We start from the raw sequence: 14,247 nt of genomic DNA on the forward strand, positions 1-14,247 counted from the left end.
ATATTTATATATATATATATATATATATATACACACACACACATACACAAAAATGTAATGGAGATATGTTATATTGTTGGTTTGAAAGGAATATTCTATTCTGGGTTCCTTTTTCTGTTGACTTAATACATAAAATGACTAAAGTGAATGATGAACTATAAAAAAAAGTCGCTCCTTTATATATTGAAATACAAATAATGGCCAATTATTAGTTGTTTTATCATTTTATTGAGTTAGTTGGAGGGATTCTGTAAATACACATACTTTAAGGGTATCTGCATCATTAGAACCCTCTCCCCTGATCCTCTTCCTTTGTTGAATCTTATTTTATAATAAAGTTTTATTGACAATATTTTGGGGTTTATTGGGAGTACTTTCTATAGATAACAATGACAGTGTGTCTATAGGTTTTTTAAAGGTCCCCATGTTTTGTGGTTTCTTTATGTTTTCTAGTTTGGGTACATTTGGAATAAGGGGAGACGTCCTATCTGATTTTAAGTCCTTATGTACAAATCATGCAGTCAGGTTGGCTATAAATGGTTCCATCTCAGATCTTGACCAGACAGACAACAGTACCAGACAGGGTTGTCCATTATCACCCCATGTTATTTCACTAATTATAGAGCCACTTGCAGACATTGGGGAGATAATGATAAATGATCACTTTTAGTACATAATATACACTCTTCTCTTCCAAACCTATGTAATTTATTACATTCATGCTCTGCTATGACTGGATATACAATAGGCTACTGCAAATTGGAAGCCCCCCCTTTCCATATTTCTGAAAAAACAATAAGCAGATATTGTCCCAAACTACTTATTTAGTTGCCCAATTAAAAATAATTATTTGGAGACATACATTAACTAATCCTAATTCCTCTCAATACAGTCCAAATGATAAGTACACATGGCATTACTCAGGGGCAAACGCAGGATTTGTAGAGGGGGGTTTCCACACTATGCCACCAGTGGGCGTGACCAGCATGCATGGGGGCGTGGTTATAATATTAGACAGTGCTTGGCTGCTCAACTCTTCGTATCCTTTTTCAAGCAGAGCTGTGTGAAGCGGGGGCATGGTTCCGCCACCTCAATTATACAGTGTCCCAGGCTTAGAGGGGGGTTTCCAGGCACTAGGAACCCCCCTCCCCCTTGGTTTGCATAAGTCACTATCTCATGGTGTGGTCATATTGCTACTATTAAAATGAATAGCCTTCCTCAAATGTTATATTTATGTTTAGACAATTCCAGTCCAAGTCCCAGAGAACATTCTTCAGCAAATATAGAAAGATATAAATATATTTGTCTGCATGGATAAAACACCCAGATTGAAATTCTCCATTCTTATTAGGTGAACTGATTATGGTGGGCAAAGACCCCGAAATATCAGTAAATGTTATTATGTTTCCTGTATTAATATAGTTTTACCTAAGGGAAAGCCATTTCCACAATTGCAGATCTCAGTGTTTCCCCACTATGATGGGTAATAATGGTGCTGATTATAGTAATAATAATACAAAATAACTTTGGCCTAGTAAACTATGGGTTATTTTGTTGTCTCTCTTCTAGTTATCTGAAATGATGAATTATATGCTATTTGTCTGACTCATCAAGAAAATGATGTATCGACTTTACTATACTTACAGCATCATGTCTAATCAAGGAATAGTGGATGACCCAAGCCCGTTACAAACACTCTAATACATAGTTTTTCTTGGTTTATAATAGGATTTGTTAGGTTTCCATGGTCCCTGTTTACACTAGAGGTTTGTGGAAGGAAGCAAGCAGAATGCTTGCAGTTTAATTATAAATTTGCACAAACAGGTACTGTATCTTTTGACCATAATGTTTGGAACTACGTAACACAGACCCAATATTCCCCTATGTTGTGTATCAGTGCTCCTCACAGTGACTGTAGGAGGACCCACTCTGATGTCATATCTGTGTGTTTAACAAACCACTGAGAAGATGAAATTACTTCCTGGGTACCCAATCTTCAGATAAAAGATGCCATGCCTGTATTTACACCAAAGTCGGAGTAACAAACCCCCATCTGTACAATGTGCAAATAAACATAGTATTTTACTTTCAGGATTTCTCCAATAACTACACAGATACTAAAACAATGGCTCAAAGGAAACAATATATTTTTAAAGGTAATTACTTTTTGTGCTGGAATGATTAGTACATAAATGTGCGTGTGTTTCTGTTACATGGGGATCATGAGTGTCAACAACTGACTTCCCATTAAGCCATGTGTGTTCTTAAGAGCCACAGTCTGAGCAACAAGGGAGTTAATCAATAACTTGCAACCACATTTGCTGTTGTATGTTGCATGAATAAGTATTGTTTCTGGACCAGATGTAAATACTACAATTGAAAATAACTTCCCCACAGATATGTTATAGATAACGTATAACATGATTCTATGTATACGGCTGCCATTGGGCATTGAAAAGCACATCTTTCCCTTCCTTGTCATCAAAGGGGCAGATTTAATTCAGCACGAGGGGCTGCTCAGCATCGCCTCGATGTCCAGATGCGCCTATTGCCGGCTATTACAGTAAGAAATCTCCATTCATTTTTCCTCATGTCAGATAGAGCTGGACAGAAACATGAAAAATTTCTTTAAAAACTCTGATGCAAAGTGTCTTCGTGGACTGTTCTAGAGACACAACGGGTCAGCTTGCGCCAAACTGAATCTGCCGCGTACTGTCTGCCTCTTCCATTTAAGCTGTTTCTCACAGTGCTTACTATACACATACACGTATCTAATAACACCAGTGGGGCCCCATATATTTATTATGTGAAATACATTATATATTAGCAATCGTCAACCATGTATTTTACATTCAGAACTTGTAGCTCAGAATAATTCAACATCATCTGTGCACAAACACATTCTCTTACATATCTATACACAAACTGTCTCTGATGTATTCAAGCATTCACAGACACACAGGTAAAATAATATTTAATAAACATTTTTTTTTTAATTTGACCCCCTTAAAGCTTCTGTTTGAGGCATTATTAACTCTTCTCTTTTCCTCCCACCGATCCTGTTTCCAGCTCACAGTCATTCTTCATTGTAAGCCAAAGGGCCTGGAGGAGAGGGATAACCATGAAGCCTTCACATCCAGGCCAATACTTACATTTTGAACCTCACTAGGCCAATCCCAATGCAACAGCGATCCATATTCACAACCCTGACTGACTCCCATTGGTGTAAAATAAATATGAATAATACATACTTGCCAACTCTCCCGGAATGTCCGGGAGACTCCCAAAATTCGGGTCAGTCTCACGGACTCCCGGGAGAGCTGGCAAATCTCCCGCATCCTGCTGCTGCCATCACAAAATGACGCGATTTGCGGCGAATCGCGTCATTTAGGCCCCGTCCACCACAACAAAACGGCAAATTCTGCATTTGGCCACACTCCGCCCCTTTCCACCCTCCCGCCACACCCCTTCCCGGAAAGAACTTGCCCGAAGTAGGCAAGTATGGAATAATATAGCCTGAATTTAACCATACACCCGGAGCGGAGGTCGGGTGGCAAATGTGGGTGGGAGCGGTGACGCAATCGCATCACCTTGGTCCCGACCCCTGCTGTGAAATTAATCACACCTCAAGCCATCAAGCCCGGTCTCCCACACTTCAATAGTGAAGGAAGTCTGCTCTTCTGGGAGTCAATGATGTGCAGAGTGAACAGATAGTCACCTCCTGAGCACTTGTCACCATATGCCCCGGCCCTATACTCAGCCATCAGAGAGAAGGGGCTGATTGTGGCCTCTATCACTGCAGTCCTCAATTGTGAATGAATGTTGTAAAAGTGTTGGCTTCAAAGTACAGAAAAGATTGCAATAAACAGTAATGAAACTGTTCTTTCAAAATTGTAGAATTAGCTTCACTTTCAGTCCTAAGCATTTACTAAAGTGCTGTATACTGGAGGAAGCTGAAATTGGTGTTATTTCCAGTGTGCAGCAGTGACTGGGAGGTGGGACATAACAGACACATTCCAATAATCTAGGATATTTCCACAAGGAAGTTGTTACTGAGAAAGAGGAGCACTAGAACAAAAGGTCATGCTCTGATGCCAGAGGGCGGCAGGCAATGGGAAATCACAGGAAAATCTACTTCATATAAAAAGAGGTGAATTAATGCAGCAGTTTCCTAACAGACCTTGGAGGCAGGGAGAGAAGGAAAATAATGCCTAGATGACACATGGGCCAAAGATTCACATAAAAACAGAATGTAGTTAGAACTATGTCACTAAATTGACTACTTCCACCAAGGTATACAAAAAAATGATAACTTCAAGCTCCAATGTATAGGATTCTTAGCTCACTACTAAAGCATTAAAACAATTATAGTGGCAATTTTGGGTTTTGGTTTTTTTTTGGGAAAATATAAAATGAATTCACCATCAGCAATATCTCTCTCTGCGGAGTCCTCAATACAAGACTGTTATCTGCCAAAATAAACAAAAGGACAATATAGGCACTAGCACCAGTGTCTAGGAACGGTCATGTCATGCTGTGATGATTTAACAGCTTCCTATTGGTCCTTGGTACTGAGGCCTGGATGACAGCTACAGAGTAAGCAGTAACTATACACACTAGCAGGAGTTAACATAGCACTTTTAGGATTTAAACTGTCACAAGAACCTCTAACTATAGATATCATCACTTTGTGCATAATGTTTAATCACAAATGGGTAAATACGCATGTAAGCAAATGATTGAGTAATGTCTACAAACTAGTAAATGACAAGCATTAATAATTCAGCAGCAATTCCAGTTTCGCAGCAAACAATGTGGTTATAAAGAAGTTATAGTGGCAGCCAAACAATATTTGCTTGGTGTGGCAACAAATGGCTTCTATAACTCATTTTACAGTCTATACACATTTATTGTGCTGGACCTTGATGCATGTGACTGCCACAAGATAAGAACTTGCAGACTATATCCAATTCCAAATACATGTATATGAGACTATACCTATCCATTTAAAATATGCTGTTACAGGTATCTGTAAAAATGGTAGTCACACTTTGTGTTTCTTCACCTAATAAACAGAATTCACGTGATAAAATACAAACTGTTATTAATAAAATAATGTTACAGTATTTTTCACACTAATGGTAAACTAAATGTAAATGATACTGTAAGCTCTTTTGAATAGTGCATTTCAAATTAAGTACTTTCATGTAGTATTGTATGTGCACACATTGTAAAGTGTGGAGCATTTGTGTTACAAACTCAATTACAGTATGTAAATAGTAACATAAAAATAAACATAATGCACACATCCATCATGAAGAAACACCAACAAGATAAGTTATCACATTATTATTGTTACTTGTCTCTTGATATTACTTTGTAATAATTTATGTGGTTAGCACATAAGACACAGTAAAACAAACAAAATGAATTAAAAGAAAATAAATATACTGTACACAAGTAATATATACTTCACTACTTAAAATGCATATTATTCCTTCCTCCCCATAACCAGGTACTATGGAATTGAATGTTACAACCTACTTGTGGCTCACAGTTGTGATCTTCTGACATAAGGTGATGGTTGAGCTTTGTTCAGAGAGGCAATAGGATATACACATGTCTTCTGGTGCTAGGCAGCCTGACTGAGTTATTGTAGGAGAGCTGCTCCCTAGCACCAATGCTCACAGCCCCAGTACTAATGGTTCACCTCAACACACGCCTATTCTCATCACCCAACACACACCAGAGCCATCAACACCAATGTGTGTGCCAGTGTGTGCTTGCTCGGTTCAGCTGCTCTGTGACAATGAGCTTTGGGAAAGCCCCAAATAAAAGGGCCAGCGCCACTCCTGGCACAGAGCCAGGCAATAGACTCCCTTTTCTATCCATCAGGATAGAAAGGGAGGTAGAGGATGCTCACGTCAGACGATGCCAGCTCTCTGTGAGGGTGGGTGGGGGGGTGCATCTAAAAGTGTATGGGGGCTGGGGAGAGACGTGGAAGTAAAGATACAGGGCAGTGCGCCAACCAATGCCCATTAGGTCATGTCATGACATATTGTGACAGAAGAGTCTGCAATCACCCTGGTACCCTGTGTAATAGAGAGTGACAAATGGCAATGTGCCACAATGGCCAATGACACGGGGCACCGGGACAACAAAGAAAAGGACCAGAGAGGTGCAGTACCCAGCCCCCCTCCCCCTGGATCCTGTGTCAGGCTATGCCACCCTGTGTTAGCAGGGACATGGAGGTGGCATCCCTGCCATGTACACGGACACATATGCACTCACCGTGGTCTTGACAGGGACGTAGAGCACTTGCTTGTCTACGGTGTTCACCTCATCCGCATTCCCCAGCTGAAAGCCCTTAGATTTCACCCAAAATTTAAATTTGGCGTTATCCGTGGAGCTGGACTCGGAGCCATTGAGGAGCTGCACGATCCGCTCATATTTCTTACGGGTCACTGTCTTGGTCTTCCCTGAGTCCCCATAAGTCCTGAGGCACCAGTCTTGGAACTGGCGGTACATGTCCCGGTCGCTCTCCATGTTCTCCCAGCCGCACTTTGCACCTGTTCAGCTCATCCACAATGAAAGGGTCCCGGAGCAGGAGGGATAATCGATGTGATATTAATATTTCAGTGTGCCCAATCGTTGGCTGGGTGGATGAGGGTGTGTGGGGGGAGGGAGGGAGGCAGAGAGACACAAGTCTCAGATGTTTTTGTTGTCCTTCTACGTGCCTCGTCTCCCTTCTGCTCAGCAGGCTGGGCTATCCCAATGGCTCTAGCAGCAGCAGCAGCTACCCCCAGAGGGTTGGACAATTCACATTTGGCGATGTCACAGCTTTGTTTAGTAGCATTTCTAGGTCTGCACGCAGATACCTTACAGAGAGACACACACGCAACTCGTCCTGGTTTTATCCCAAGATCCCATCAGCCCTGCACCGCCTTTATGTCCTGACAGACTCAGCCTCTCCCCCAGCCAAGCCTATGTGAGCAGGATGAAGAGCAGAACGGTCCTCCTTTATCTCTTCCTCCCTTGTCCCACACTCTCTGGATAATGGCATCTAGAAAACTTCCTCTCTTGCCATCTATTCCCCAAGCGTGTCAACTTGTGCATGGCATTACTATTCAATTCAATGACTCCTTCCTCACCCTGCCGGCTATTCCTTTTCCCCACACATCCACAAATACATTGCAGTGTGTTGGATATTGGGCTAAAAGCAGCAACAGAAAAAAAAAAGCAGGTTGCAGTCCCCAGAGGGTTCTGGCCAGTGGAGACTGTGTGCTAGTTTAATATTGATGCACACAGGACAGCCCCTGATCCCTGTCTCTAGGAGTGTACAGGTAGATGTCTAGATCCCCTTACAAGGATGGGCTATTTGCCTCGTCCATAACAGATAGAATAGTTTATCTGTGCTCCTCTCCTCCTCACACAGAATCGAGGATTCCCCGGCGTCCTCCTTTGTAACTATAAGCGTGCCCTGGACAGGGTGCAGGCAGCAGACATTTATCCCATCACAAAAAGCAAAAAAATAGAACCGTAAAACCAATGGACTATTGTTCGCTGCAGGCTACAATCCGATCTAATAGTGGGATGCTGGTCCGCTTCACCAGCTCCTCTAATAAATGGGATAAGGGACGGCTTGTCCTTTATAAGCCTTCACAGATGCCTCTGTCCCCCTCTCTGCTGTGTCCCTGCATGAGACTAGAGACAATTAGTGCCTTTAAACCCCTACAGAAAGAGCTCGTCCCAGCACTAGCAAGATGGCTTATGCCTCCTGTTCCCTGTGTCTACTCAGTGTTTCATTGGAAGCTCTAGCGGCGGCTGGAGCCGGCCCGGGACTGACAGCTCAGACTTCTCCTTGTGTTGTTTAAATGGCTGCTTGCTGCTTTACATGTATACTGTCGCCACCTACTGGACCGCAGTAGCATGACAGGTACATGGAACCCTGTGCTAAAAATGCGTTTTACAGACACAGCATCACTTTACCTTGTCTTTTCATGGGAAACTCAACATATACACTGCACTACTTTTCCACCAAGCAAACACAAGTTTATTTTATTGATAATAAGTAATTTCTGTTTATCAGGGAGTGTAGAATAGGTGCACTCAAGGCGAGCTATATATACCATTATTATTTTCGATAGTCTCATTTACTGCAGATGTGGTGAGTTATTCATTTAAACAGTCATTTTTACTACCACACCTGAGATTAATTAGTGTCATTAAAAAATCCGGCTAATTGTATAGCACTGGTTTACAGAATTCTTAATTGTACGATATTGTGGGATCTCCACAACTTTGTTAGTAAGTAATTTCAGTCATTGTTGCCATCTCATTTTTTTTTACTGTTATTAAAAAGTAACAGTTGTCTCCTGAAGTAAATTAGATTCTTGGTACTACTGTTTTTGAAGTCTACCTAAAATCATTTGAATGTTATCTGCATAGAAAGTTATTGCCTGAAATAAGTCACTTATATGATTGATTTTTTTTAAAAAGTAACTGATGGTCTAAATTCCATACTGAAAGATTATGTGGCACATTTATCAAAACTCGCAGAATATGAAAAATAGTTTTCAATCCTTATCGCATTGATAAGGATTGAACTATTTCTCATATTTATTAAAAAAGCAACACAGGAACAGCAGTTCCGAAAAACTGCTGTTCCTGTGAAGTGGAAAACATACTTACCACTGCTGCTTCGTTCCCGAAGCAGCATGCGATGAACGGGGCTCCTCTTCTGACTCCAGTGCGCATGCGCCGAGTGAAACCCTCGGGCATGCGCACAGACATCTCTGCTCTCGCTCTGCAACTATAGTTGCAGAGAGCGAGTGGTGAGTGACAGGGAGGGATCATATGATCCCTCCACACATACGCTGTCCAGCAGAGCTGACAGCACTGAAACTTTTCATTAATGATAATGTACGCCAGCTTCAGCTGACGTACATTATCATGTTTGAAAAGTTAATTACATTCATTGTTAAATAGCGTTACTGAGCATTCCCCATACATTGTTATGGGGAGTGCTCAGTAAAACGATAGGAGATGCAAAGCAGCAGATATCTATGATATCTGCTGCGATGCTGCTATCATAAATAGCAAATTAGTGTTTAATCCCCGAAAACTGTTGTTTTTGGGGATTTTACAGGGGGAAAACCTTTCATAAATAGGCTACTAAATATGTTATTCCAAAATGTATCAACAATTGGAAATGGTAGTCTTGATTAGTGATGGGCATCCTTGTATTCTTTGAGGGCCGAATGGGTGGCCCTCCAACCTTCAAATGGGCCGCACAGTGGAAGGAGGGATAGCACACTGCACTCTCTCCTCAGTTATGCAGAGAGACTTCTCTGTGTTGTGCAGAGGAGGTCACGTGACGTGGAATCCGCTGTCCCCAGTCTGCCCTATTCTCTGCTTTAACAAAGCAGAGAATAAGATTGGGAGCTGCTGGCTGGGGGGCCACAGGAGGAGGCTCGCAGGCCACTGGCGGCCGCAGGTCACCTGTTACCCACCACAGGTCTATAAAACAGATAAAATCAGGAATGGACACTAAGGGATCATATTTCTGTACAAACATCATACTATTGAGGTAGTGTATGCTATGTGTAAGATGTCATAAGTTTATTAAACCTTACTTTTCTATTGATGTACAAATAATTTTAATGTCAGAAAATGTAGTGATGTTTGGCAATCATCGTTCCATTACATCACACAAATATCTGTTACACATCAAGTATTACTGTGATTGTGGAGGTTTACGTCAAGTAAGTTGTGTGTTTATTTGTTAACTTGCGTCTCATGCATTAAGTATTGGACACTAGTGGCAGTCTTGTCTGCCAACGGCTGCTTTATCGAGCTCTGCTAATACATCTAAGCGCTAACTTTAATATTAGATATTCCAGTGATGAGTCTGGGTCTACTTAGTGAACTATTGACTAATGTGTCTGTCTTGCATTTCACTGTAATCATAAAGTTTCCTGCAGCGCTACAATTCCAAAGTATCACTTTTTCTTCTCTTAGCCATTCTGATCTATAGGTTTTACATCTCTATATTCTGGCTGAGAAAGTCATGGCTTCAACAATATGGATCTTTGTTGATAGTGTGATGTCTATGCACTTTAGGCTACATGCAGTAAGACTCTTTTTCCCTTGTTTATAAACACCATAGGCTGTATTTCCTCCAACTGTGCCCAGCCAGTCCCCATTTCCCATGCCGTACCTAGTGTTTTCTAAAGAAAAATCCTTGCAGGCATTTATGACCTTTTTTTATTTATTTATTTATTTTAATCCTAGTCAGGTTAATAGAGAGGTGTTTTAGGATTGTATTATGAGCATGTCTGAAGCAGCAAATTACTGTGTGTTAGTAAACCAGAAGCTACTGTGTTTTGATTAAGAAAAAAAAAACATACTTCAGCAGCGTAATTTTGTTGCCTTACCCTGATTATTTACTCAGAGAAGCCCTCTCATCACATAAGTGCAATGAACCCTTTTTATTGCCCAAATTAAGGCCTCCATAGATCCTAAAAAGTTTGGTTAAAAGTCCATTGGACAGGTATAATTGTACTTGGGTTACTCCAAGTTCACTGTATTTTTCCTATGGGTAACATAATGGTTCAAAGAAATATTTTCCAAAATTCCTGTTTGAATAGCCCTCTATATACATTTGTAACTGCTAAAAATAACAACATAATATGTGTCAATTATATATACAGGCCCAATATGGAATCTAGAAGGATAATGTATCTCCCCAATGAATCAACACAACATAATCATGTTTCATATGTATCAGTGTGGAAAATCTAACCATGTCTAAATGTGAAGTTTTTTGCCAAGTTAATTCATTAACATGTGTTTCATTAATGAAGTGTTGGACACTAGCATGTCAGTTTTCTCTGTCAGCAGCTACCGTATTGAATTCTGAAAGTTTATTTTTTTGGCATCAGTAGACCATCTTAATATCTGTCAACCTCTTTTCCATTTGCCTCATATCATCAAAAGCAAACTAGTGGAATTAATGTTATATCTCATGCTATGTTTCAGAAGGGAGTTATGATACCATTTTAGAACCCATTACTAGAACTATTTTTTTTTTTTACAAAAGGGGCAATATATTTAAAACAGATTAGCACACCATCACAGTTTTTTCAAGTGATGTCACCAATGAGGGGAGTTTGAGCAAGGAAGAAAGTTAAAAAGTAATAGATCCCAAAATCCCAAAAACTGACAAATTCAAAATCATTATTTTGAAATTGTCAGTTTTTGGGGTTGTCAAAACCTTTCCCCAGATTGCAGATCACTTGAGTGTAGTTCATATATACTTTATATAGTTATGTTTAAATTGTTATCACTGGTTTTATTCAATAAGCATTGTGACTTTTTGTCATATTAAATCATATTTAATAATGTTCTGTCTCTTTGTTTACAGTAACTCTGATTAAGTTACATTCTCATTCCATTTTTGGATATGTCAGTGAGTATCTAAAGACTTCCAAAGAGTGTTAGCTGTTGAACTAAATCTTAATGGTTTCAGGTGAGAATTTAATAGCAACAGTGTGAAGTGTTTTGGCCACGAATTTAGTCATTTTTAGACAGAGCTAGTTGGCTTGTTTTGATTAACCCTTTCATACCCACATGTCATGCATGCCCAAGTTGGTTTTGTCATGGCAGCATGTAAGAGACATCTGTATGTGTTAACTGGTTTCTTATTCTGAGAAATTTACTATTTAAAGCTTTTAGAAAGAATTTGTTTATATAGAAAGATAGAGATTACTTAGCAATTGCTTTCTTCATCTCATGTTGACTTAAAATCTATTGTAGTGACCAGAATAAAATTAAAGTGATTTGTTCAGCATGACATGGCTCAATGAGACTTGAATTCAGGGACATTATTACAGTGTTTAAGTCACCATTTGATGCTGTTTGTATATCTGTTGTATATAGCACTTGTTATATTTACCATACCTGAAGGTCCCATATGTTGGATAGAAAAAGTGTCACAAAAGTCACTTAGGGGTATATTTAATAAACTGCGGGTTTGAAAAAGTCGAGATGTTGCCTATAGCAACCAATCAGTGTCTAGCTGTCATTTTGCAGAATGTACTAAATAAATGACAGCTAGAATCTGATTGGTTGCTATAGGCAACATCTCCACTTTTTCAAACCCGCAGTTTAGTAAAGCTAGCCCTTAGTTCCTGAATGGGAAAGTAATGGGGTACATTTATAAAATAAAAATATATTTAAAAAAAAGTGCAAAATATAAGCTGCTGGCCAACAACCACACCAAGAGCTGATTTGACCTGGCCACCTTTTTGTCACAATAGTTACTCACCTTTTATAAATGGTGTAGCCTGAATCCGGCTGATAAATTCTGTTACACTTTTTTTTGCTAAACGTCACCCCATTTAGCATGGAACCACAGGGAATAAAAAAAGTTAAAAAAAGGAAAAGTTGAAATGAATAAAGGTCCTGGGGTAATTTTACTAAAACTTCTAGAAAAGCAAAGTGGAGGTGTTGCAGCCAATTAGATTTTAGCTATAATTTTGTAGAATGTACTAGATACATCATAACTAGAATCTGATTGGTTGCTATGGGCAACACCTCCACTTTTCCTTTTTAGAATTTTTACTAAGTTTACCCCTACGTTTTGTAGTAAGCATTGCTGCATGCCTGTTTAAATTAATCTAAATCTTACAAAGCATTGTGCATATGATATTGCTTTCTTAAGGTGACACTGTTTATGCAAAACAGGAGCAAACACACATGTAAAAGAAATAACAGCACTATTGTAGTGACCAACTATAAATAACTGGAGTACTGTAACCAACTATGACCGCAATACTGCAACCAGTCTTTTATAAAACATGAAATATCCCAAATTCATCATGATTCATCATAACTCACATTTATTTAAACCTTTCCATTGGAGGATGAATTAATCCAGTCTAATAGACCAGACAATAATCCACTACACTGGATTATTATTAACATTATACACTTAAACCTGGCTATCAGATTTTGCATGGTCTGGGATGTTCCATAAGGCCTGTGTTAGAGGCCATTTTATATCTGTATAATCACAATTGAATAAGGACATAAGCGCAAACCTCCACTGGTAATAGGCACAGTTAGTGATAATGGAATGGGCCCACAATATCTCCTTGCCAGTCAATGTTTAAGTAGGTATTAAAACTGATGTAGGAAATTACAACACTGTATTTAGGGAGAGTGGAAACGTCCTTGACACAGACACATAAAAAATTATTGTGAATATGGAAACAAATCTCACACTTAGCTAGCAAACAAGTTAATGATGATGGACGCTAAATAAATGATCCACTCCTTGAAGGTCTAAAAAGGAGTTTCCACTTCTGGCCCATCCAAAATACTATTGTAAGGAGTTATATAAACTTATACTTTTTTGAAGATTTGTTTAATTTTGAATCCCAAATTATGGCCTTCCTTGATCAATATGTGCTCCCCAAAATGACTCTGGCTCATTTATGGTTATTGAACGTTAAAATATCTAGTGACAAAGGACCTGATTCATTAAGGAAAGTTAAATAAAAAAATTGAGTAAGTTTTCTCCTGGACAAAACCATGTTACAATCAGGGGCAGGCTGGGCTGGGGGGCATCTGCCCCCCAGGCCAGTCCCATAGTGGGCTATTTTGGGCTGAGTTACTGGGCCACCTGCATTTTTTTCCCTTTAAAATAGGCCGCTAAGTTGAGTCTTGCCCCCTGGGTTGAATGTCGCCAGCCCTTCCCTGGTTACAATGCCAGGGGTGCAAATTATTATTTTTTTATTTTGCACATAAGTTAAATACTGTCTATTTTCTCATGTAACACCCAAATATCAACTTTAAATTTAAGTGTACAAATAAGTTATCAAGTATTTGTGTGCTAAATGAAAAAACAGTCAGTATTTAACTTATGTGCAAAATAGAAGACTAATTTGCACCCCTTGCATCATAACATGGTTTTGTCCAGGAGACTACTTAATCAATTTTTTACTTAACTTACCTTAATGAATCAGGCACAAACTATCTATCTGACAAGAAAACACTGCGACAAGATGATCTACCCTATTTTGAATCCAAAAAGTTATAAATGTATGTTTTATTAGTAGTTAATCGGATTCCACTTTTTCGTCATTGCATATTCATGTAATCCCAAAAGAGGGAAAAAAAACCAAATGTGTCAGAGTTATTGAACTGTTTCTCACATTTGAGTTGTGATTTGAAATTACTGAT

The 14,247-nt window shown here is 39.3% G+C and overlaps 1 protein-coding gene across 5 annotated transcripts in view; it reads right to left on the minus strand.

The window, feature by feature from the left end:
- NOL4 (nucleolar protein 4) overlaps nt 1–7,828 on the minus strand; it is a 217,871-nt gene extending 210,043 nt beyond the window's left edge. For 4 of the 5 annotated variants that reach the window (XM_075213479.1, XM_075213477.1, XM_075213476.1 and 1 more), the window contains exon 1: nt 6,292–7,828. In XM_075213479.1, the coding sequence (XP_075069580.1) occupies nt 6,292–6,546 (255 nt within the window). In that variant the 5' untranslated portion in view covers nt 6,547–7,828. Of the gene's footprint in view, nt 1–5,544; nt 5,800–6,291 lie in introns of those variants that run through there. The other variant, XM_075213478.1, reaches the window with a different exon arrangement.
- Between the last annotated feature and the right edge of the window lie 6,419 nt (nt 7,829–14,247).

This window comes from Mixophyes fleayi, chromosome 5, assembly GCF_038048845.1.
Source record: "Mixophyes fleayi isolate aMixFle1 chromosome 5, aMixFle1.hap1, whole genome shotgun sequence".
Taxonomy (NCBI): domain Eukaryota; kingdom Metazoa; phylum Chordata; class Amphibia; order Anura; family Limnodynastidae; genus Mixophyes; species Mixophyes fleayi.